General features: G+C 37.7%; 2 protein-coding genes across 2 annotated transcripts; both read left to right on the forward strand.

Moving 5' to 3' along the window:
- The first annotated feature begins 1,988 nt into the window (after nucleotides 1-1,988).
- LOC145991496 (facilitated trehalose transporter Tret1-like) lies at nucleotides 1,989-11,524 on the forward strand. The gene is made up of 3 exons (XM_083127514.1): nucleotides 1,989-2,055; nucleotides 5,169-5,293; nucleotides 9,853-11,524. Exons 2-3 carry the CDS (start codon nucleotides 5,200-5,202, stop codon nucleotides 11,190-11,192), a joined length of 1,434 nt encoding a protein of 477 aa, XP_082983640.1. The 5' UTR covers nucleotides 1,989-2,055; nucleotides 5,169-5,199; the 3' UTR covers nucleotides 11,193-11,524.
- Nucleotides 11,525-12,335: 811 nt separating this feature from the next.
- On the forward strand, nucleotides 12,336-26,437 carry LOC145991498 (facilitated trehalose transporter Tret1-like). Its single transcript, XM_083127515.1, has 3 exons — nucleotides 12,336-12,475; nucleotides 22,255-22,411; nucleotides 24,601-26,437. Exons 2-3 carry the CDS (start codon nucleotides 22,267-22,269, stop codon nucleotides 25,935-25,937), a joined length of 1,482 nt encoding a protein of 493 aa, XP_082983641.1. The 5' UTR covers nucleotides 12,336-12,475; nucleotides 22,255-22,266; the 3' UTR covers nucleotides 25,938-26,437.
- The last annotated feature ends 55 nt before the right edge of the window (nucleotides 26,438-26,492 follow it).

The raw sequence follows: 26,492 nt of genomic DNA on the forward strand, positions 1-26,492 counted from the left end.
GACCGTATGGCAAATATCTTCACCGAATTGGCAGTGCCCTGGAACCGAAATGTACCTACTGCGGAGCTACGGAGGATTCTCCCGAGCATAGAGTCTTCTTCTGCCCGGAAACAACTGACAGGATCAAAACTTTGCGAAGAGAACTTCCTACGTTTGATATTAGAACACTTCTATGCGAGCAGCAAATTCAAAATCTGAAGATCTTGGCTGACGAAGTCTCAAAAGAAGAAAAGAAGAAATTCAACACACGACACCGTAACACGGCCCCCACAAACAGCCAACAAACACCGGAAGAACCTAGGAGAAGTGCGAGAATACAAAGGCAAAGGATCACCCCGGCCCTCGAGCAGGAGGAAGAGAATGATGAAGAACAATGAGGCACCACCAACTGTATCAAGAAGAAGGCACTACGTGGTATCAACTGGAAGACGGGAAGCCGCAGAAAGAAGAAGAATTCGTCCTGTTCGGATACTAGGGGAAAAGCACAAAGATTATTTGTTGAGAGTGGCGGAAGCCAGGTTAAAATATATAGTAATTAAATAAAATAAAAATTAAAATTTAAAGAAATATGGTATGCTGGTATTCCAGCACCCGGTGACATTGGCATTCCAATGTCTAATCTAAACCCCAAACTAATTAACATCAAATTAAACAAGCACTATATTATTATTCATTTAAATTATTTTTATTCAAATTCTAACAATCAAAAAAAAAAAAAAAACTTAATTCACTGTATGTCATATAATGAAGATCAGAGTGTACCCATTTTGATCGACAACTTAGCATTTCAATATTGTTTTATTTTATTTTTTATTTTATTTTATTGTTGTCATACCTTATTTACTCTTTTGTACAATTAATATTAACTTTAAAATATTTCAAACGCAACTCAAGCTACATAAGTCATGGACTGAAATAGGAGGAGTAGGACGAACCGACAGGGATAAGAACACCTAGCCTCTGGGGTGAGCAATCTCCCAAACAATAAATTCAAATAACTAAAGGTCCTCAACCTATTGCGATCTGTCCTTGGCGGTTCGTCTTGCGGCATGGATTAAACATACTATAGATTCCGGGAGTCCGGAATCCGGATCACAGTGCATACATAAAACAAGAAAAAGAATGTGAAAAGAAAAAAAATAAACATAACTAAATAAAAATGACACAATTATACTAAAATATAACTATGTGCTGGTATCTGTGAAGACCACTAACAATACTGTAATGTGTAATTTGTGACTTGTAATTTACATATAATAATCAAATCACTGTATTGGGAACCATGTATATGTATGTGTCTTATATATATATATATTTTTTTCTTTCTCTTCTTATATTTGTTTTATATATATATATATGTGTACTGTAGTAAAGGATAATTTAAATAAAGGTAGTGTGTGCAACAATAATGGGTGAACCGTAATACGAGCAACTGCCGTCCCAGTTTATATCAGAGGCACTGGGACATGCGCATACCCTCGAATGTATGCGGGTGGAGGTTAGGATACATTCGGGGGTTCCCCCATTATTGTTGGAAGATGGAGAGTTGATTTCTAAGGACGTACAAAAGAAGGGCATTTACTGCTGTTAGTTTTTCTTTAAATGCGGGATATGCCTTTCTTGCGTCAACCACTTCAATTTTAAATATGCTGCGTATGAAAGATACCGATTGTTCCCAAGCCAAATTATTCCCTCGCTTCCCTACCCTGGGACATTACAAACTAAAATGAAACTTACTCTTGTTGCGTCATATGGTAGTGTTGTGGGCGGGTCGTTACCCTATTTCATTCGTTCGTACCCTTCGCTACTCTGGCGAAACACACGATTTGCTGTATCAACTCAAATTCTCAAGAAAACTAAAGGCATCGTAGCATATAACGCTCTGGATTGCAAGGGGAAGTTAATTTATGTGCATGAGATACAAGATAATGAGATTATAACAAGCTGCTCGGAGTTACAGGAGAGTTTCCGTCCATACATCTAACGCATGCAACACCCCGCTACTTAATAAGTAGTCAGCTGCCAGTACGCCTACAGTTAGCTCACTTTCAAACGGTAAGTCTAAACGCGTTATCTGAAAGTTTCTTACATTTAATGGTTAAACCTATAATTAGATGGCACAGGCAGAGTCCAGAACATTGTACGAGGGAGAATCAGTTTTTTATCTAGTAGATTTCTGTATGAAAAGTTGCACAAGTTTGCTGCACTTTAGCACAGAGATATTGAATATTCATTTGCCGAGAAATTTCTGTACGTTTTAGGCTGACAGAGGGCAAGAAACCACTCTTCTTCACTGGTGCAAGTGTAAAATGACAAAAATGATTTTGAAACTTCCTTGATTAGTGATGCAGCCTTGTGGTCGTTTAGTTATTAACAGTTGATACCTCATGTAAATTTGAGTTGTATACAGTCTGTCCTACAATTTTTATTGGATTTTTAAGGTTTTTCATTTGACTCTCCCTGCAACTGTTTCTGTTCTATAAGACGTATAAAAAAGGCCTAGAATTAGGAGGGAGTTGGGGGAATGACGTCGCCATAGAATTTCTTCAGTTCTCATTGGCGAACAAAATATTTTCATGCGATTTCTACTTCTCTTCCCTTTACTCTCTTTTCTCTAACTCTGCTTCTACAACTTCTGTTTCTTTCTCTCTTCCCCGTCTCTCTCTTTCTAACATCTCTCCTTGTTCTTCTGTGCCTCTGTTTTCTTCTTGGTTTTTCATTTCTATCTTCCTCCATTTTTCTGCCTCTTTCATTCTATCTCCCATTCTCACCTCCTCCGTTCTTTCTTTCATTCTCCTTCTTTCTCTTTCTTTCTCCCTTCTCCTGATTCTAGTTTCCGGCTTCTCCTTTGTTTCTCTTCCATAGCGTATGAAGATAATTAAGAGAACACTTTTTTCTTAACAGTGTTAATTTTTGTTTGACACTTCGTTTCGGCGGCACTAGCCCTCGAAAAACACTAACATACACGGTGTCCCAAAAGGCACTTTACAACTTCGAAGTCACAATTTGTAATTGACAGAGGAATAAACTTTGTTGTAGGTGATTCACCAACGCGTAAAGCTCGGTTTGTTAGGTATTGAATAAAATGGTGCATCACCACACTGGGCCTTAGACGTGAGATATGCCTTGGACAGGACATTTCCAGGACGTTGGATTGGAAGCATAGGCGTAGTTCTGGAGGGGCCAGGCTAAAGACTAAAAAAATAACACATGATTAAGTTCAGTTACTACATTTTTGTTATGAAGCCATACCGCAAATCTTGACGTTTGGCATGATGGCATGTGCGGTAATTGCTTTGGTTTGGTTTGAGTTGGTGTTTTAAGTCCACTTTATGCACAGTAAGGCTAATCAGGACTGGACCTACAGTTTAAAGTGGGATCCAAACCACTTGTGCCTCCACCGGGGATCGAACCCGGGACCCCTTGATTACAAGGCAATGACGCTACCTCTGCGCCATGGGGGAGGCCCGTGCGGTAATTGCGCCGCAATAGCGGGTCTTAGACGATTTGATTGATGTGTACAGTTTGAAGAAAGAAAAACCTAAAATGACTTTGTGTTGAGTCAACAGTTACTGCTGAGGCATCACAAGAACTTTTCAATTTAATTTTTCTAAAATTTCTGAAGCTTACTATTGTACCATAACTTTTTTAAAAGTAATACGAGTATTGTATCAATAAAAAAATTAATGAAATGCAATAATCGTACTGTTTTGCTTCTTTTAAAACTGACAACCAATATACTAATTATTATTTTTTTACTTAAGCGAGGAAATTTAACATTTTCAAATCTAAAAGGCCTAGATCTCAGTGTTTTTAAGTTATTGTTTTTTTTTAATTTCCGGAGGAAGGTCTCCACACCCCTTATAAGCTAGGGGATATTCAACAACCCTCAGGTACATCATATGCTTCTCCCAGAGTCTGCCCCCCCCCCAAAGCAAAAGCTCAAACTCCGCCCATGATTGGAAGCGATAGTCCAATTGCCTGGCCTTAGTAGATACCCTGACATTACGCCCCTGGACTTCTTTTTGTGGAGCTATGTCAAAGACAAAGTGTACAAAACTCCTGTCATTGATCTTGAGATTTGAAGGCCAGGGTAAGAGCTGCCATTTCCGCAGTTGACAAGGATATGCTATAAAGGGTATGGATAGAATTGCAATTTCGATTAGATGTTGATGTTGTACGCGTCACCAGAGGTGCGCATGTTCAAGTAGACTAATACACAATAAAACTTCATGCGTTGGCAAATCAAGTGGGACATAGTATGTTTCTTTGTGTCAATTACAATTTGTGCTGTATAACATCCTGTACATTATTCTGAATATGCAACCACGTAACACAAGTTCACAATTGACATTAATTGCCATTGACTTCAATAAGTTCTGCAGTTTCTGAAGAACGATGAAACGTTTTAGGAGGCAATATGCTGCCACATTTAACCAATTGTTCCTAAGAAGACAAAATGAATATAGTAAGGCGGGGTTGATTGCTTGTTTCACAGCTACGTATTTCAATGTTTTGATGAGGCTAGATAATAACAAATAACTAATAATAACTTCCGGTTTTCAGGCAAAATAAACGGGGAGAAAGCGAGGGATAACAATTATAATGTAAATGAAGGACACTTGTTACCTAGATGTTTCTTTAGTCAGGAATTATAGGCGTAACCTTGTTGGGGCAAGAGGGCACTTGCCCTCCAAAATTTTCAGGTTTAATGCGTTAAGGGTGATTTTGTGAACCTCCCGAGAGCTAAGTAATAAAGAGTAATAACTGCGATTTCACAAATTTAGCAGTTATTTAGCAAATATTTCTGGACACTATTTTTATGGGATGGAAACATTTTTAGGTTCTCCCCCCCCCCCTAAAGTTAGGTCCCAATGTCAGAAATAACCTCTATAAAGCACCTAATCCCTTTAATGCTATTTAAAATCCAAGTATAGGCCTACTTATTTTTTCTCAGCTACAGCAGGCACGAAATTAATTAGAAGCAGACAAATGCTAAAGGAAAACAGTGAAACAAACGCAATCACGGCTACAACTGAACCCATGATGGCGTAGGTGTTAGCACAAATAAACGTATTATAAGGTTAGGTTAGGTTAGAGAAACAAAACTTCTCTCAAACTTCAACTACTGTAATAATGCTGCAAGTATTCAATTTGTATTTTTTTAGAGAAACCTGAAAAGAAGATTTTTTTCTGAAAATGGCTGAGAACAAGAATTTTCAAGAGCATGGAACCACAACAAAGATGATTGTTGAGGGAAGGAGAACAATGCAATATCTGGCAGTAATAATAGGCAAGTTTAACCCTCCGTAACCAGCGCGGCGTTTAAAATTTTTATTTATTTTCCTTACCAGTGCAATAATGTACGGGAAAGCACTAGATAACTTATCTACAGTATTCCCACGAAAACACAGAGGCGTTCGCGCTTTTCTTCTCGCGTTCTTTCAGTTGCTTCATACTATGAATGAAGTGCTTCATACGTTCCCACGCGCGCGGGAACGTTTCCTACCTTAAATCATAGCAAGCCATGAATTTGGTGGATATAAGAAGAATAAAATTACAGTACGTTGTTAGGAATGAAAATTATTTGTATGCAGAAACCATTCAGTACCCATAAAAAAAATGTTAAAGTTGTCAAAATAACGATATTGAAAAGTGACAACATTCGGTTCCTTTTATTTGAGTCAGTATGGATTTTGTTTAAGTATATCTCGTACAAGTAGGAGAAAAATATTGAGATTTGAACATTTTAAAAATATTTTGTAACTTTCTTCGAGTTGTATATCATACATTTGATTGCTTTTTCTGCGAGTCAGTATGACCTTGACTGAAAAATTTGGCACGAATAGCTCCTTTCTACACTGTAAAAACAACTTAGTCAAAATCGAGCAAAATTTAGTCACTTTTGACTAAATCCAGTACTGAAACTAGCACCGACCCGATTTGCGTCAAAAGTGATTACATGCATTTAGTCATTTCATTTCAGTGTGTTATATAGTCAAAAGTGAGAAATCAAGTTATTCATTTTTTGACTAAAATTTAGTCAAAATTGAATAATTACTGCTTCTCAAGGCTAAAGTGGATTTATTCATTTTTTGACTAAAATTTAGTCAAAATTGACTAATTACTGTTTCTCAAGACTGAGGTAAATTTATTCATTTTTTGACCAAAATTTAGTCAAAATGGAATAATTACTGCTTCTCAAGGCTGAAGTGGATTTATTCATTTTTTGACTAAAATTTAGTCAAAATTGAATAATTACTGCTTCTCAAGGCTGAGGTCAGTTTATTCATTTTTTGACTAAAATTTAGTCAAAATTGAATAATTACTGCTTCTCAAGGCTGAGGTAGTTTATTCATTTTTGATTTAAATTTGGTCAAAATTGAATAAGTATTGCTTCTCAAGCTTCAGGTAGAACTTAGTCAAAATTAAAAGAAACTACTTTCCAAGATTAAAATAAATTTGTCATTTTTCAAGTTACCTGTATTTGAGACCAGTTGCTTGAAAAATGACAAGTTTATTTCAAGATTGAGACTAAACAATGGAACATGAAAAAAGTATGGATCCCTGAGCATGACACTAAAATTCTGTAGTAATAATATTTGTTCACGCTGGAAAAAAATGGTTCCTGGACAACTTTGCAGTAATTGAAAAAAAAGTTGTACGATAAGTTGTACGATGTCAATTCGTTTTGAAAAATACGTTGAACATTTTTGAAAAAATAAGTTCAAATTTTTAGAAAAATACGTTGAAAATTTTTTGAATGGTGAGTTCATTTTTAAGTTCCATCATTATATGACAAAGTTCTAATTATTGTGCAGCGACAACAGCGCGAACTTCTGTCACCCGCCTAATTTCATGGTCGTGAGTTTAGTCAATAATTATCCCGTAGTTTTACTGAACTTTTCTTTAGGTTGCTCGTTGCTGTATTGTGCTGTATTGTGTGCATTGGTCGTTGCTTTAGCATACTTGGCCTTCATCAGTCATTTTCTTTTCTTGTTGTTGAATGGTAAACTATGACCATCTGCACCAAACAAGAACAGCAAGCACTGATACGTTTCTTGGCGCAGGAACGTTTTTCATTTGGGGAGCACAAAATTCAGCCTCCCATATACGGACACCTACTACTTCACCTATACCTAGCAGGCAAGTATGTAGAAATACATTTCGGGGGGCCCAACCAAAGGTCGCAATAATAATAATACATAATAATAATAATTAGAATAATTATATTTAATTAAATATGTAAATTAATTAATATTGCATTGTTATTATTACATGTATAGGTAAAAGATAGTAAAATAATATATATATATAACAGCACGTACTCATTATCTAACTTTCGTGTAGTTAAGATCGCCAAGATTTGCATACAAACAACTAACTGCCCTGGCAAGGAATTTAATGTCAAATAGAAAAAGAATTGAATTTATTGAATAACAAAAGAGGAGTTAGATCCAATTAATGAAAAGTAAAGTTCCTGTTCAATATTTTATGGACATAATCATTAGTTGTGTGCATAAATATTTGGAACCCTTCAAAACCGTATGAGCCAAATTCTTTGCCTTCCAATAAGTTCAGCGGAAATAACCATCGATTCATATGCTAAACATTTATATTTTGATTATTTACTTTTACTACTTGGTAAGTCTTTCGGGGGAGTGGGTCCGGATCCCTTGAACCCCTCCCCAAATACGTCTTTGGTACCTAGGTATAATGTGAAGCCATGGGAAACATTCTATTTTAGAACAGCACACACGAATGTCCTGTTATTTAATGCAAAATTTGCATAAATATATTTTTTCTTTGATTTTTGTTTCTTAAAAAACAGATTTTAAAACCTGATAACAATTCTGAAACATATAAAGCTCCGGACCTTGTTCTGGACTGATTTGGATTTAACGGAACGGAAAATCAGGAGTTCGAAATGTGAAAATTGCGAACAAAGATACATATATTCATTTTAATGCAGATTGAGATTAAAGGGGGTGAGGAGGATCTTGAGGCACCCCAACCAAGAATAATCATCTTCCACCCACTGAATCCATTTATCATACTTATAGAGTTCCAATTCAGATCAGTTCATTCTAATTTTAAAGTCCCATAGCTACGCATAAAAATATCTTTAAACAATTTATGGCAGATATGTACCACATCCAATGCCTTTTAGAAGTTGTTTTTTTCAATCTTTGGTGACAATATGATGAATAGCCGGCCAAGGTTTATATTCGTATGGAGTGGTATTAAATGCATATACATGCGTGTGTTTTAGGGTGACATGTCAAATTCTTGTTTATGTGAAAAGGTAAACTTTAATGTAAGTAAAAGCATGCGTGTCACAGTTCAAGATTTTCGCATCTACAAAGAAAGCCCAAAACACATTCCCACCTCTCCGGCCTCCGTGGCGGAGGGGTTAGCATAGCACGCTATGAAGCCAGATGTCCTAGTTTCGAATCCCAGCTTGGGCATGGGTTTTATTTGTGAGTGCCCATCAATCCCATCATATCATCACTCATCCTCATCTTCGCCATTAGCTAAAAGTGGCAGAAATGCGAAGTAAAATAAACCAAATAAATCAATCAAACATTCCCATCCCACTCAAAGACCTTGTGAATCCAATCCAAAATCTACCAATAGAACCTGCAGTGAGTCTCATTTACCTCGTGCACTCATCTGGCTAATGTAATTTTCTTACAGTTTGACTTTAGGGTTTAACGTAAAATGGCGTTGTGTTTGTGTTGCATTTGATATCAAAATTAGGTTTTGAGCAATGAATGTTAACACTTGGGTTGTTAACTCAAGTGTTTATATTCTTAGGTCTTTTCTTCCGATTCTTTAACAAAATAAAAATAAACCTTGCCGCCCCCACCCCTTCATCCCCGCAAACGGAAATAAATCGGTCTTTACGCTTTGCTCATCTTTGGGTCCCCCCAAATGGCTGAAGGAATCGGCGCCTTTGCATCAATGTTGTCGTCAATGAAGGATGTAAATGGGCCACCTGTTCTTGCCTGACTGTTCTTGAATGTCTTAGGCCAGCTTTAGACGAAAGCATTTTCTTTAACGTTTATGCGATGGCCCAAATGCTACCGCGTAAAGTAAAAAATCTTATGGTATTTCAGATGTTGTGGCATATTTCATGGCAATTCTCAAAGAATCTGTTATATTTCCGTAGCATTTTTCTTAGGTCACGAACACAGATGTAATGGCGGCCGAGTGAGATGTAAACAATGTATTACTTCACATTGTTAAAAGTCGATAACTACTCAACCGAGAGGAATAACGTTTCCTATAAAAAAGTTTTAGGTACAAAGGAATGGCGCTGCGTAAATATAATATTTCATAACGTATAAAGTACACGTATGGAATAATATATTAGTTGCTTCAATTGTAAACGCCGTGCACTCACCATAGATGGTGTAACTGGACGTGCCTTTCGTGCTGTATATATTATACATTGTAATCGTAAAAGCTAACCGAAATGTTACATGAAATGCTTCCGTGTAAAGTTCTATCTGCTATAAGATTTTTGGAAGCATTTACATAGCATGTATGCCAGCCCTAAATCCATTCGAACACATTTCGCCACAGTATATCACTTTCCCTATATTTTGATGAATTCCGGTTCCTGGTACACCCCTCGACAACAACAACAACAACAGAAAGAGTTCCTGCGCCTGTTCTTGGTGCAAACGGCTAGAACATTCATTTCCAGCAATATTCATCTAAGGGATATTGCCTGTATTAAAGGCAATTGAGTTCATGATTAAATTAATTTCAATTCCGTAATTCTGGTTACAAATTCAACTTCGACTGAAACTGTGAACGTCTTATAATTATACTTCTCTTTTTCAGTTAATTTGGCAGCCTTCGCCACCGGGATAAACTCTGCCTGGACTTCACCAGCTCTCCCTGTACTACAGTCTAATTCGAGCGAAATATCTGTAACGAATGAGGATGGCTCTTGGATTGGTGCCACGCTTTCCATTGGATGCATTCTTGGGTCAATATGTTCTGGATATTCTGCAGATGCCTTAGGAAGGAAATACACATTACTACTAATAGCAATTCCATATGTGATAGGGTACATTGTCATTATCTTTGCGAGATCCACGTTAGTTATATGTATTGGTAGAATAATTACTGGAATTGGTAGTGGAGCTATAACGGTAATGTCACCGATGTACACTGCAGAAATTGCTGAGGTTAAAATACGAGGTGCATTGTCTACCATTTTTATTTTGCTTTTAAATTTTGGTTTTCTGTATGTATATGTTATTGGATCATTTGCAACTTACATGTGGCTCAATATATCCTGCGTTATAATTCCGGTTGTGTTTTTCTTTACGTTTATCTGGATGCCGGAAACTCCGGTTTATTACATTTCCAAGAACCGGACTATGGAAGCCGAGAAGTCTCTGAGATTCTTCAGGGGCAACAACTATCCTATTGAAAGGGAGATTTCTGAAATCGCAGAAATGATTAACGAAGCCAAAAGCAATAATGGTTCCATCGTTAACATTTTTAGAACTCCAGTTATCAGAAGAGCATTCCTAATATGCATGGGACTTATGGCGTTCCAGCAACTTACTGGAGCCACTGCGGTTCTGATATACACCGTTCAGATATTCCAGGATGCTGGAAGTTCCCTCTCTCCAAATGTCTCGACTATAATGGTTGGCGCTGTGCAGCTTGGAGCCATATTCTTGTCCTTCATTCTGATCGACCGAGTTGGACGAAGGAAGCTGATGCTTGTGTCTAAACCGGTGTGTTGCATCTGCATGGCAGTTCTCGGTACTTATTTCTACCTCAAAGATCATGGTCATGATGTTAGTTCTTTTGGATGGGTTCCTTTGGTGGCCCTCAATGTATTTATGGCTGGTTTTCAATTAGGCGCGGGTTCAGTCCCATGGGTCGTATTGGGTGAAATTCTGCCACCAAATGTAAAAGCCGCTGCTAGCGCCATCATTACTGGATTCTTGTGGTGCCTCGTGTTTGCTGTGTCAAAGTTTTTCCAGAACTTTCTCGATCTGTTTGGGCCTGCTGTGACCTTCTGGATATTTAGTTGCCTTTGTGCAGTGAGTGTTGTGTTCGTTGTGAAATTTCTGCCAGAAACGAAAGGGAAAACACTGTTACAAATACAAAGGGATCTGATGGGTGCAACAAAGACTCATGTCAATGTTTACAAAACATAATACATTCACCAACGACGTTAATACGGAGGAGGATTAAAGAATCTAACAGTTATGAACTAATTATTAAGCCTATTAAAGAAATCTAGAACTTCTTCGTACAAAAGATATATTTGAGGTTACATAAAATACCATACTGAGTCATAAATTTCAAATAGCACGTTTATGATAGGTAGTATTTATTAAGAGAGAACTAAAGTGGACAATTACAATGTAGCAATGACAGGAGGGTAAATCTAATATTTACATGTCATGGAGTTTTCCCCAAATGTTTCGACAAGCAAGAAGTTAATGTAACAAAATCTGAATTTCAGATTTATTGAAACAATTTTTGTAGTACATAAATAAAAGATTAAGCAATCTGAGAGTAGCAATCACTTTCTCCTTATATTTTTGTAAATGTTATTATACGGTATCGTAACTAAAAGAAATACTATTAAAAACTGTTTGGTTCAAAAAACATTCAATGAAATGTTCGTCCAGACCTCGAACTGTTGAGGGGACATGGAAATGATGGTCTACAAAGAGTGATCGCCATATGATAAATAATTATAAAGGAACATAAGGTAGGTCGAACCAAAGGTGGCCATAGTTAAGCTTCTAATTAAAACATGTTGACTTATTAAATGCCAAATACGAATTCATAGCTGTCATTAATTATAATTCTTATGTACAAATTATTTTCCACGGATCTAACATTGTCTTCCGTGAAAATCTGTTTCTACTAAGTCAACAGCTGTAATGCTGTTGTTTTTTTTTAATTCAGGCAATTATAGATTTGTTTAAAATTAGAACTACGTGTAAGGAACGTTTAAGGGGGCATAACTAATGTTGAACTAAATACAGTAAATTAGATCTTAGTGCAGCATTATAAAAGGTGATGCAGAAAATTTTAAAGTTGCTCAAAGACAATTCTCGTATACAGCACATTTTTGGTTTGTTGAAATTTGAAACCTGTTCTCTTTTCCCTCAGAGAAGTTAATATCAGTGGTAATTTAAATGTATTTTCTTGATAGTTTCAAGTCCATAGCAATTAACTCAATAGGACATGGTTCCAAGAAACTTGAGCTTAAAACAGATAAGAGATAATCGTATATTAAGTTAATCTCATGATTTTTTGAACTGATGCCAAAGTGTAAAGCGACATGCAAGGACACCAAGGAACCATTATTCCAGGCTAAACCACCGTCATGTTTCTCTGGAAAGTTTTCTTTCACAAGTGAGTGTCTGGATTCCGACAAGGAGAAGTGAAGATTGTGTTGTTTATAATCACTACTGCAGGACATGTAAGTGTAAAAAGATATCTTGTAGTCACAAGAAACCCCTTATAACATATCTGGATGTGAATTGTAAAGGTTTTAACTGCATGTACACCCAACGGCAAAAGTAATCTTAGACGAATTGCTCATCACTATTTTCGTTAGGTCTGTTTTCACAATGTGCAGAGGACAGCATCTGCCTGAATCAACAGAATTCCATTCTTTAAGAACAACACGGGATGAAGAATGAAAATGAATGAAAATAGCGATAGACAATTTGCCATTGACTGTACAGTAGGATGCCTCCCCGATGGCGTAGTGGTAACGTCGTCGCCTTGTAATCAAGGGGTCCCTGGTTCAATATCCGGTTTAGGCACATTGCATAGTGGTCCGGATCCCACTTTAAACTGTAGCTCCAGACACGATTAGCCTATCTGTGCATACAGTGGATTCAAAGCAACAATCAATCAAGACATAAGAATTATCAAGCAAATTGCCCATCATCATGTTTATTGCTTTTGTTTTACTCAATGAGATCATCAAGAATTGAAACAAAATGCAAAGCAAGGGTGTAGGCATAGGTGGATAATAGAGGAGAGAGGAGGTGGGTAAATACAGGGCAATTAGCTATAACTCTGCCATTTACCTAACCCAAGAGTTATTAACAATGAATCGTATAATAAAGTAAGACCACACAGCAAGTGCCTATTTCTTGATGGCTAAAATTGAGCTATCACCCATCGAGACGCCTAAAACTTAAGCAAGCATAAATCCACAATTATCAAAAGAGTATATGACACCTCACCTTGACTTATAAAAATCAAGCGATTACTCTTGAGAACGACTTCTAAAACTAACGATAAACCTTCAATGAACCTATCGGGCGATAGATTGACTTGTTTCTATTTTACTTTGCTTTTTTGCCACTTTTGGCTAATCACGAAGATGAGGTAGAGTTTTGATAAGAGGAGATTGATTACACTGTCCAACAATGATTTTGTTAAAAGTAAAATGTCAACTGTTCTTTATGTTTTGCCACCTGCTGATTCCGAAAAAGAAGTCAGAAATTGTCAATCACCCACCATTTCTTTGTAACAATAAAAATATAATTCTGCATTATTATTGCAGCATGCAGGCCAAAATAAGCAAATTGGTAGGCAATATTTAAAATATTTTTATGTCTTTGCTCCAACAATACACTAGTAACTTTAGGCAATTGATGTCTGCATCAATGACAATTAAACTTGTTAAACAATCCAACTGAAAAAATTGACAACAATTAACTTTAAGATAAGGACCATATTTTCTGTTGTAACATCGATGGTCTATTAGAGTCACTATGTGTTGTCCATAAAAGTGAAGAATGGCGTTTTTTTAGACTCTTCGAAAACAAGTTTGAAAGGAGTGCTACTGCACAATGGAAATAAATATCCAAGCATTCCTGTAGCATATTCCTGGAGCATGAAGGAAAGTTATGAAAACATGAAACTGTTTTAACAAATATCCAGTACTGTAAATACTCTTGGCAGATATGTGGAGATTTAAGAGTTATTGCTATCCTCTTTGGTTTGCAACTAGGTTACACTAAATTTTGCTGTTTCCGTGTAAATGGAACAGCAGAGATAGAAAAAATTATTACATAAAAAGAACTGGCCGAAGAGAGTGTTACTCATCGCAGGACAGTAAAATGTTGTTCATCCACCACTTGTAAGTTCAGACAAAATCTTACTGTCTTCTCTCCACATAAAGCTTGGTCTGATGAAGAATTTTGTAAAAGGAATGGACCATGAGGGTAATGGATTTATGTTCCTCAAAGAGAAGTTTTCGCGAATTACTGAGGCTAAACTAAAAGAGGAAATATTTGTTCGTCCTCAAATCAGGAAACTAATGAAAGATAATGAATTCGAAAAGAGCCAAAATGAGCTGGAATTGGCTGCTTGGCATTCTTTCAGGGAAGTTTGCATAAATTTCCTCGGTAACTACAAGTAAGAAAAATACAGAGATCTTGTCAGTAATTTGATTCAGAACTATCATGCTCTGGGGTGTAATATGTCTCTGAAGATACACTTTTTAGACTCCCACCTCGATTTCTTCGCACAAAACCTTGGGACAATGAGCGTCGAACATGGAGAACGTTTCCACCAGGAAATGGGTGAAATGGAAAGGCGCTACCAGGGAAAATGGACTCCAAATATGTTGGCAGATTATTGCTGGACACTAAAAAGATATGTTCCTCAGGCAAAGTACAGCCGAGAATCAAGTTTGAAGACATTATAGATATGCCACTGAAAATAATATTGCATCGTATCACTATAAGGCTATATAAGATTTGTATCTGCCTGATATTTTGTATGTACCCTGTTACTCAAATTGCATGGGTGATGGAAAAGTTCTGTAATTAGATTTGAAATGAGCACATCAAATTCAATTAGAATCACCCCCAACTTCTCTTTTAACAGACAAAAACTTCAATTTTGTTGGACAGTGTTATGAGACAATCACAAATATATTGGCATGAAACAACACGAGCCCCACAGAGGATTACACTGAGTCCAGACTTTAAAATGCAAATTTGTATTTGTCAGTGAACTAAAAATTTGCCTTGCGGTTCCAACTACCTTAGAACCTTGTCTCTACCTTGGTTCATTAAATTTTATGATAACATTTGGACGTAATTTAGAAACAGTATATTTACATTCTAAGAAAACCCACACTCAAACACAAAAAGAACTATCGAAAACTTGACCAAATTTCTATTGCAAGTTCAAACTTAACGTCCATCTAACCTAAACTTAACGTCCATCTAACCTGAACCTTAACGTCCATCTAACCTAAACTTCACGTCCATCTAACCTAAACTTCACGTCCATCTAACCTAAACTTAACGTCCATCTAACCTAAACTTAACGTCCATCTAACCTAAACTTAACGTCCATCTAACCTACCTACAAGTATCTTGTAAAACGCTTCAATAAATGTAAAATATCAGCACTATGCCATGAAAACGTAAGTTGAAAAAAGCTTGATGTAGTCTCGGCTAGGGGAGGTTGGTCAATTTGCAGAATGGTGTCCTTCTTTAATCGACAACGCTGCGCACTTTTCGGCATGGAAATCTTTGATGATTGGACCAACAATGGACACGAATGATTTTTCAATTGTGTTTGTTACATAGTTAACAAATGGTTACTGTATGCTTTCAATTATATTTTCTTTGAGTGGGATATAAGATCCTGGCAGGGATAAGAATAATTTTATTTTGCCGTTGATAAATTCTGTTGTGTTGGGGAAATCCCCGGCATCCCCCCCGTTAATTCGAACATTTTCTAAATCCCTTAGTTTAATGTGAAAACAGTGAGTGTAATGAGCCCCTTGCGAAAAGTTAAAAGTGAAATGTTGTGAAGAAACCTGCACCGGAAAATTGATTGATTGATTTGGTGTTTTAAGTCCACTTTGTGCACAGTAAGGCTAACTGGGACTGGGCCTACAGTTTAAGTGGGATCCACCTGCACCGGAAAAAACACAATACATTAAGAAAGTAAGGTTTCCTCAGAAACAGTGCAAGAGTCCCGCTCGCGAATATTTTTTTTCAGTCAACTTGTTAATGCGGGTTCATTTCTTGCTCTCTGATTGGCTGTTGGAAAGTTACGGTGCTCTGATTGTGAGAATATCTTATTTCCTATTTTCAGCTCAAATTTGCTGCTTTCTAATCTAATCTAACCTAACGTACAGCGCAAATAAGCTATTCTCACAATCAGAGCACTTTAACTTTCCAACAGCCAATCAGAGAGCAAGAAATGAACCCGCATTCACAAGTTGACTGGAAAAAGAAAAAGCGCGTCCCGCTCTTCTGAAAAGACTAAAAGAAATTGTTAAAACACTGTCATCATCTTCCAACATGGATGATAAACAGTTGGGAAGATTAAAAGTTTGTCTGAGGACAGTAAAATCGACATATTCAATAAGAATATGCCGAACACTTAAAATAACATTAGAGGCACACAGATTGGAGTGGCCAGTTCTTGCAGCATGTAACCACGGGTCGTACCAAGAACGCCATGCACTGATGGCAGGCTTGATATCACTTCATCCCAATTTTCTTGCCAAGTGTCAAGAAGAGAGCTGAATCAGCAGTTTGAAGAAGGGAACAAATCCAAAAAGCTGATTGTTGGGAAATTAAAAAAAACTGCCTATTGTCGTTACTGTTCATTATGGCTGAATCAAAATCGTATAAGAAATCCGTTACATATACCTACTATCCTAGTGCGTAGTATTTTTGGTATTGGACTTTAATAAAAAGGAATACGAGGATTATAAAAGTAAGGATTCGTTCCCTTCTTCAAACTGATGAGATGCACATTACGTATTATGCATATAAATGCTGGATTGAAAAAATCCAAATATTTATTTGTCACAAAATATCATAGAAATATTAAGTAGCATACATTATGTTGTGATTTCAACATTGATGAATCTTGAACTATTGAATACAGTGTCCAAACGTGCACAGAAAACTATTGCTCCCCTTCACTCAGACCATCATCCTCCATTGTCGCAGTTGTTGGCCTTGTCAACACCTCTTCATAAAATGGTTTGTATTCATCGGGAATGTACGTGACTATCTTGGCTACATCCTGTATCTTCTTGTGATAAATGGGGATGTGTCCATCATACGCTAGATCAGTTGGAATCTGGGCTACTGCTGAGTTTGGCTTTTGCAGCAGGAAAGTGTGTTTCACTAGGCCATCGATATACTCAGATGTGGTCAAATAACCTCTTGGTAAGGAGTATTCCACTTGCCTGTATTTAGATATCATAAATGATGTGGTCTTTTCAAGGGACTTTGCTGTTTTTTTGTAGAACTGCGGCTTCCCTCTATTATCAACGGCCAGTTTACCTGACGTAATCAATGAAGTTAACCTAAACAGTGCTTTATTTGTGATACCGTACAAAATTGAAAATGCCTTTTTACACACAGGTACACGTTCAGTGCCTTTCATTACGTGGTAAACAAAAATGCTATCACGTTTAAGTGGAACTGCACTTTTCGAACGCCTACGTGCCGGTGATTTACGGTCAATGAGTCCCATTAAAAATGTGTCTTGCTCATTTTTCGTTTGAAACCCTTGCAAAGTATTCAAACAGTGTTCCTTGTCATTTACACTGAATTTCTTACTACATTTCTTCTTACAAGAGCAATCCCCATCTCTATTTGACTTTGCAGGCACTGTCTTTCCAGTTCTAATACTTACATACTCTTCACCTCGAAGTCTTTTGTTTTTCTGCACTACATAACTATACGTTTCTGGGCGCCGAGCACCTTTCCTCTTCTTTTTAAGCGTAAGAACAACATCGCTGTCCGATGAACTAGCACACATTCCAATAAGTTGCAAACACTTCACAATCATTTAGATTACTCGTTTACACCATCGCAGATTGTTACTCAGATACTAATTGCAGGTTAACCTTGGTAAACACAACAGAAATGTACAATAATATACACAAGGTTCAACAAGGTCTTGCATACCATCGCAACTTGTAACAGCTGTTAACAAGTGCGATCTTAGCGCCACTAGTGGGAAACGGATGAATCAGTTTGAAGAAGGGAACAAAACCTGGATTCATTCCCTTCTTCAAACGTACGAATATTTTCAAGGGCAATTACACCATCAAGCGTGTGGTTTTCGGTCCCTTTTCCTAACGTCCTAGATGCGGGTATATGTTAAGACACGTTTGGAGCAAAAAAACGAATTTCGATTTTTTGGCGCTTGTTCCCTTCTTCAAACTGCTGATATGCAGCACATTGAGTAGGCCTGTGATTGGCAGAAGGTGAACAAGAACATTGCCGTATGCATCAGCAGACTTGGCCGTTACATCAGCTACTCGGTTTTTCCTTGATGCGCACGTGATTCGGGACCCACCAGAAGCAAACTTCAGCTCTGGCAGATAATGACACGAGCCATCGAAGGATGCGCTGCACTACAGGATGTCTGGAAATCAGCGATCAGTGCAAAAAAGGATTTTCTTCAGAGCGTGTAGGTCAGCAAAGTCAAGTGCCTTAAGATTGCATACAGTTCTGCTTTGTAAGTGGAACAGACACTATGTAAAGGGTAACTGGAACTTCGAGTATCCACAGCAAAGCCGCAACCAAATGATTCGACGGACTCATACGTACAAAAGACAGAAAAAAATCATTCGCCACCTGTTTGAGAAGGTCATTAATATGCCACTGGGCGTGGGGACTTATCAATATGCCTGGCACTGGTGTCATCATAATGTACACTGGAAGCTACATAAAAAATATAGGATTTCGGAACTCTGGCAACAGAAAACAATCTAGACATGTCCTCAAAAATATTTAAATGCAAATAGTAGCCAGAGTGAGAAAATATGATCTATGTTGGAGCACATTTTGTTGCAACTAATTATATAATTGAACTTTCTTATCACAGGACATAACTTTATCATTTCATAATATTAATTTGTAGTGACTGACTATGAATTACGTTAATCCTTCATGTTGACATTTCGTGCTCAATGGGAAGGATAACTAGTTAACTGGAGAACCTTTCCCCCTGTTCTCTTTCTAGTGTTTACAATTTTTAAAACTGAATTTAGAAGGAAAATCCCGCCATCTTGAAACGTATTGAAGAAATTTGCCGAAGTGGTATACCAAGTCCAGTGGCGTGCGGTGACATTTATCCTTCAGGAAGCAGCCCCAGAAGAATATGGTATTTCTACCTTCGGAACGATCTTAATTAGTGGCTATTTGAAGGTGCAAAGTAGTCCATCTCCGTCTCTGCACGGTCACGCGCATGCATGTTATTCTTCAATCATAGTTTTCACGACTCTATTGTGCTCCCCAGCTTTTAATTATATATATTTTAAAAAACGCTTTGCTGCTGTGCCTCAACACTGGCAATGGAATTGGTACAAAAATTCCTGAACATAGATATTTAACCGTACATTTTGTAACACTGCGGTAGCTACAGCAGCAGACCTTACTGATGTTACAGAGATTGCATTACAGCCAGTGGCGAAGCGTGCTGTTTCTGGAAGGGTAGGCACAGGACGGAGCATGGATTGGTGGGGGGGAGGGGAAGATGTAATTTTTTTTAACACTAGTATGTTAAAATATAGCCCCTAGAAAATAAAAGATAACATATTACCTGAATCTCATCTACTGCTGTTCGAAAAAGTCGGGATAGTGATTGTAAAGGATAATGTAGTGATTAACGCTCTCGCCTTATAATCAAGAAGTAGAAGGTTCGATTCCCCCTGGAGGCATTGGTTCAGATTCTATTTTAATCTAGTCTCGATTATATATCTGAGAATAAAGGCGCTTCTGTCTCGAAGGTCAGAAAACAGTGACGATGGGACTCGATGTTCTGGCCACGCAAATCACCCAATGCAAAGGCCGTTCTGTGAGGCCCTACCCCTCTTACATTTCTTATGTTAAAGCTGCTCGTAAAAAGTATTTGCTACTTCAATAACAGTATTGTAAATGTTTCTCGCATTAAAGAAATGGATCACTTGATCGTCACTTAGCGTTTATTTATTTTTAATGCTGACCTCCGCGGCGGATTGGTTATAACACCGCGCTACGACAAGGGCCTCAGGTTCAAATCCCCACCTGGGCATAGGTGTTCTTTGTGAGTGTCCCTTCGTCAATGTCATCATATCATCGCTCATCCTCATCTTCCCGGTTAGACAAAAATGGCAGAAAACCAAGTAAAATAAACTAAATCTATCAATCAATTATTTCTTTTTAACTCTTTTATGCATATAATTCTTCTTCAACACGCGACTTTTTTAAAAAATTATAATATGATTTCGAAAATGATGAAATGCTAAATGAGAACACGGACATCTTTCTGTGTAACACACCGACCAGAAAATCTCAGTAACATGGATTTTCTCTATACGTTTGCATTGTACTTTGCCCCATTTTAAAAGTAGCGCGTTTTCAGTTATGTCACTAATCATGAAAGGAAATTTCGCCTTAATATCCCTTTCCTCAAAGAAATAAAATACTTTTCCTCTCTGAATCGAGATTGGTGTGGGGTAAATCCAGCAGCTAACACTTCTCGAAAAGCGGTGTCTCAAAAGAGCTGCAAGCACCAAACTTAACACTGGTAACCAACTTGCATGCATTATTTGCAGTTAGAATTCTAATAATGCCTACTTTGATAGGTTAGGAGGCCAGGATTAGAGGTGTCAGCAACATATTCTCGCTACATGTTAGCAGCTGGGTGTGCTCCGCTCCCGGAATAGCTCCGAATCTTCCATGGAAACGCTGCTTCAACAAGCTCTGTGCGTCCACTGCCTGCTTCGCCACGCGCTCGTACACGATCAGCACTCTTCGGAAATCAGGGAGAGAGGGTGAGAGAGAAAAGAGGCCGGCCTCTCACTTTACGTTACAGGCGAACGCGCCCCTGAAATTATGTTTTCCCGCACGAATAACATAGGTTGTTATGGGACCAGCTGAGGCCCCTCGCTGAATGCGCAGATACGGTGGTTCCAGGCAGGGTTGCAAACTTGCGGTAATTATCCGAAGACCTAGAATTTCAGTTTTCTTTTATTAAGCGTCGTTTAATGACATTTATAAGTAATAAAATAATCCGTAATAGACAAATATATTAGGGTAGGCCCGGCCTCCGGGCCTCTTAGGACGCTTCGCCACTGATTACAGCCCCTGCTGATTAGGGGTAAAGGTATAGTCACAGACAAGTGTAATACTGTATTACACTTGCGTGTGATATCGAGCATAGAAGCTCGTCTGCTACTTAATGGTTCAAGGTCACAGAGTCCCGTTTTCATTTGATTGATTGATTTGCTTTATTTTACTTTGCCTTTTGGGCCACTTTTGGCTAATTTGCGAAGATGTGAAGTGATGATATGATGAAATTGATGAATTGACACTTACAAACATCCATGCCCAGGCCAGGATCATACATCAGTATTTACTCGAATATAAACTATAAAAGTATGAAAAATATATAAAATAATAAAAAAAACTGAAATCACACTTTTCAAATAAAAAAAAGTGTCATGTGAAGCGACGTACAGTTATTACGTAACTGCGAATTTACGTAAGTATTTCTTTTCACCTTTGCAGAGTAGCACCTTAAAACTTGGAATGTAGTATTGTTTACAGTTACAATAGAAGCCTTAATACTGTCACCAAAATATCAGATTTCGTCCATCAAGAGCGAAGGTTGTAGACTGCTGGAAGTGGAGGGGAAGAGAAGGGATCATTCATATCCAATGAAAGAGCATTCCAGCGTTACGTGTGTGTCATTTTACACGTTAAATTTAAGGTTCTAGACATGAGATTGGATTAAAATATTTATCGTAAACTGATTTCGTGAACTGATTTCATAGAATTACGAAGTACTTTTTGGTGTCTGCTAAGAAATGAAAAAAATTGAGTATGATGGCATAGGTTGAATGCATGAAAAGTATTAACTAAAGTACGTTACGTGTGTGGCACTTTTAAAATGTAGCAAATTTTGACTTCATTTGTCTGTGAAGGATATAGGCTGCAGATGCTAGTAACTTTTATTGGTGAAATGTGTAGATTATATGAAATCACAAACATCTAAACCTTAATGCGATTAAAAACAATAATAAAATAATTTCCATATTAATTCATTTTGTTATTAACATGGAGTAGGACCACTTTTCGTGGAATGTAAACACACACCTTCACTAGGTAGTGTTGCTGGAAAATACCGTTTACTTCATGTAAAATACAAATATGTTTTGAGATTTTATGTACGGATGTAATATTTCTTCATTTATTTCAGATACTTCTCTGCATGGTCACAAAGTTCAATAATTTCTTGTTTTCAAATTTCAACATGAATGATTTTCACTCGAATGCGTTGGAGATTTCTGACAACACTGCGTCACAAACAAGACCAGAAGGAAGAAAATCTTTGCAGGTTCTGGCAGCTGTGTTAGGTAAGGTAATAAAAAGTTGTCTCGTTTAGGTGTTGTAATTGAATGGAGATATTCGATTACGGCATCGTAATTGAACCAACCTAAATTTCTGTAATTTTATATTAAAATCATAAGAATGGGCCTAGAGCTGTCTGATCGCCAGAGCGTTCATTTCGGCTGATTGATGAAATTCGAAGAAAGGCTATTTGTTTGTCAGAAATATACGTATATCTAATAAATATACAGGGTGTCATTTTAATGGCGCCCACGGACCACGGAAACGTATAGAGGACATCAAAACAAACAACATTTCTCAGTAACATTTTTCTCGTTGGTGCGTCATTTCGGCGCTACAGTCGTTCAAAAAAGACCGTTTTGCCGCCTGAATGCTGGCAACCACACACAACATTTGATTGCATTTGTGACGTCATATCCCGTCGTGGAGCGATGCGTTCCAGGGTTGCCAGGAACACTCATATTCTGTGAAAAATGACATAGCTACAATCAGCCACATTATGTACCATAAAGGAAACGAGAAAACACGTTCTTTAATCTAATAGGAAGTAAACAAACGATACGAAAAATGGTAGAAAGAAAATAGAATTCAAGTGGAAGTGGTCATATCGAATTTTGTCTCAGCTTACATGTCAAATATTTGCAAATCTAGTTACCAAGTTGGCATCTACAATTTAGTTTATCCACTTCGTCCTTCTGATACTAGTTGTCTGTGACACACTGAACAAATGACAAAATAGAAATGAAAGAACTCAAAATGCCAAAGGCAAGCAACACATAATATAATTCAGGACATTATAAGGCAAGTGACAAAAATGGTTGAAAATACAGGGATATAAGTAGTAGTAATACAAGCTATCCGACGACTGTGTTTATCTACTCACCGGATACACATGTAATAGTTTGCAACTGTGAACAGGGCAGTATATTAGCTACTGATTCATAATTAGATTGTTACTGTGGTTGTATGTACGTGTTTTAGCCGTAATGTAACAACGTGAACCTCGGATACATCCGTTATCAGCACAAAAGTACCACAGGGCATCTGGACACAAACCTGTAGATATCAACCTTGCAACGAGATTTGCAAATATGTAGCTGGGCGTAAACAGACACATGTAAGCTGTAAGTTCAATAAAATGTATTCTCGTTGATATTTGACATATAGGCTGAGACTAAATCCGATATTGACACTTCATTTTGAATACGTTTTTACCATTTCTCATACCGTTGGTTCACTTCCCCCTTCCCCTGAGATGACTGCTGATCTTCTGGCTGGTAGGCTATGATGATCGGTCTACTGTACGCATTTCTCGATTCGTTCTACATCTAATCATGTGATTGGTAGTTTGTCAATTTTCACAACATTTGTGTGTTCCTTGTAACCCTGCCGTGCGCTGTTTCGCTATAGGAAATGACGTCACAGTTACGATCAAATGTTGTGTTGGGTTGCCAGCATCCAGGCGGCAAAACGGTCTTTTTTGAACGACTGTGGCGTCGAATCGACGCACCAACGAGAAAAATGTTACTGAGAAAAGTTGTTTGTTTTTATGTCCTCTATACGAATCTGTGGTCCGTGGGCGCCATTAAAATTACACCCTGTATAAATCAATGTAATAATATATATTAATAATTACACAAAACACGTATACGTCCAAGCTCTTATCACACATACAAATTCGTTTAATCATGTATGATGAGATTTTGTGTTGTAAGAAAGATTGCTTTCACCTGACACTGAGAATTGCTAAATTCTTCAAGGTAAAATTGTATATTGCTTTTTTTTTGTTTGCACTGTCTATGAAGATTTCATAAACTATAAAGGGCCTCCCGATGACGTAGTGGTAACGTCGTCAAGTTGTAATCATATGATCCCGGGTTCAATACCCGGTGGATTCACCTGACACATTGATTCGTATCCTAAATTAAACTCCATGTCCAGTCCCGATTAGCCTATCTGTGAATAAAATGGACGTATAACAACAAATCAAACAAACAATCGTAAACTAATAACCAATGTAAAGTAAGAGTGAATTACGTGAAGATAACATATCTAGTCGTATAGACTTACAATCTAGAGCAAACCGCTGGTAATACTTTCGAAAGGTTGCTAATATATACAAGTATATACGAGTATACAAGAATATTAATTAGTATAGTAACATTTCCTAGATTAATTCAAGACTGTCTTTCAGTGAGCCTCTGCGCATTTGCCTCAGGAAATGTGGTTTCCTGGACTGCGCTAGCTGTTCCTCTTATCAATGCCGAGAATGGTTCCATTGCTGTCGATAACGAAGAGGCATCGTGGATTGGAGGACTGGTGGCCATCGGAGGGTTCGTAGGATGCCTCCCAGCAGGTCACCTGTCCGATATTTTTGGGAGGAAAGCCATCATCATCGTATCGGCTGTGCCTTTCCTAATTGGATGGATCATGATCATCCTTGCCAACTCCGTGCCGATTATATATGCCGCTAGATTCATAGCAGGTCTTGGATCTGGCTTGACCTCCGTGGCAATACCTATGTACCTCACGGAGATCGCTGAGGTCAGTAATCGTGGTGCTTTAGGTTTGTACCTTATGGTTTTGGCGAATGGAGGCATTTTGTTCACCTATGTTGTTGGTTCTGTTACATCCTACTTTTGGTTCTGTGTGACTTGTTCTTTCCTGCCAGTGATATTCGTATCCACGTACGTGTGGATGCCAGACAGTCCGGTTTACTTAGTTGCGAAGAACAAAATCAAAGAAGCCAAAAGATCGCTGAATTTCCTCAGAGGCAACGAGTACCCAATAGACAAGGAGATAAGTGAAATACAAGCTATGCTTGAGGAGTCTAACAGTAGTAAAGGATCCTTCAGGGATCTTCTATCTTCAAGAACTTCCATGAAAGCTTTGATGATTCCTGTGGGTTTAGTATGCTTTGTGCAGTTCAGTGGTCTGGCCGCTATCGTCTTCTACAGTGTGCAGATCTTTAACGAAGCAAACAGCTCCCTCTCTCCAGAAGCTGCAACTATTGTTATTGGATCTGTCCAACTGGTAGCCACCTACGCGTCTTCGTTCTTGGTGGACAGAGCAGGTAGAAGAGCGTTGCTCTTGTTCTCAAACATCGTGATGGCACTTTGCATGTGCGGCATGGGCACGTACTTCTATCTCAAAGAGCAAGGAACTGATATAACTTCTGTTGCGTGGCTTCCTTTACTTTTCCTGACTGTCGACCTAACAGCGGCATCCATCGGAGCAACGCCGATACCGTTCGTATTGATGGGAGAGGTTCTACCTCCAAAAATTAGAGGACTGGGCAGCGCCATCACTATGGCGATATTATGGTGCTTAGTGTTTGTAGTGTCCAAAGTTTTTCAGGATCTCATTCAGCTGTTGGGCTTTGGGGTGACTTTTCTGAGCTTTAGTTTCATGTGCATATTAGGAACAGTGTTTGTGTTTCTGGTAGTTCCAGAAACCAAAGGAAAGTCGCTGAATGAAATTCAGAATGAGCTGGCGGGCGGAAGACAAGAAAGACGTAACTACGTATATTAAATTGTTTATGTATGGACAAAATTAATTTGATAAAAATGACGGCAACACTACTGCAAATAATTAATGAAGATCTCTATTTGATAGAATGGATATGAAATCTGTACTATCTGCATAAACATTTAAGTAAATTCCATTTATAGCTAGACAATATTTTATTAGTTATTGGAAACACTTTCATTCTCTATTGCTTTATATGTGCCTTGACAAAAATATCTCGTTTCATCAACATCATTGCAGTATACAAAACAATAGAACAATAGCTTTATAATCAAATTATCATTTGACTAACGCTAAAACTATCTTAATAAATGCGTTGTAAGATTAATTGTGAAACAATGTGAAGACTGTTTATTCCTCGGCTGTACGAAAGATGATGTTATATAGATGAGAAGGATGTGTAATGTATTTGTGTACTGCTGTTCATAAATACTTGGTGAGTGTATTGAGCTCAATATAGAAGCATCAAAATGGGTTGCCACATGCAAAAATAAAATATGTTAGAAACGTCATTACTCTTGTCTATATTTGAAGTACTTGTATACATGTAATAGATTG

This window comes from Lepisma saccharinum, chromosome 8, assembly GCF_977018435.1.
Source record: "Lepisma saccharinum chromosome 8, izLepSacc3.1, whole genome shotgun sequence".
NCBI lineage: Eukaryota > Metazoa > Arthropoda > Insecta > Zygentoma > Lepismatidae > Lepisma > Lepisma saccharinum.

Coding starts and splice junctions, on each gene's coding strand:
- LOC145991496 (XM_083127514.1), top strand. CDS start 5,200: ATGGCTGAGAACAAGAATTTTCAAGAGCATGGAACCACAACAAAGATG. Junction 5,294..9,852: donor ATATCTGGCAGTAATAATAG/GCAAGTTTAACC, acceptor TCTCTTTTTCAG/TTAATTTGGCAGCCTTCGCC.
- LOC145991498 (XM_083127515.1), top strand. CDS start 22,267: ATGGTCACAAAGTTCAATAATTTCTTGTTTTCAAATTTCAACATGAAT. Junction 22,412..24,600: donor GGTTCTGGCAGCTGTGTTAG/GTAAGGTAATAA, acceptor ACTGTCTTTCAG/TGAGCCTCTGCGCATTTGCC.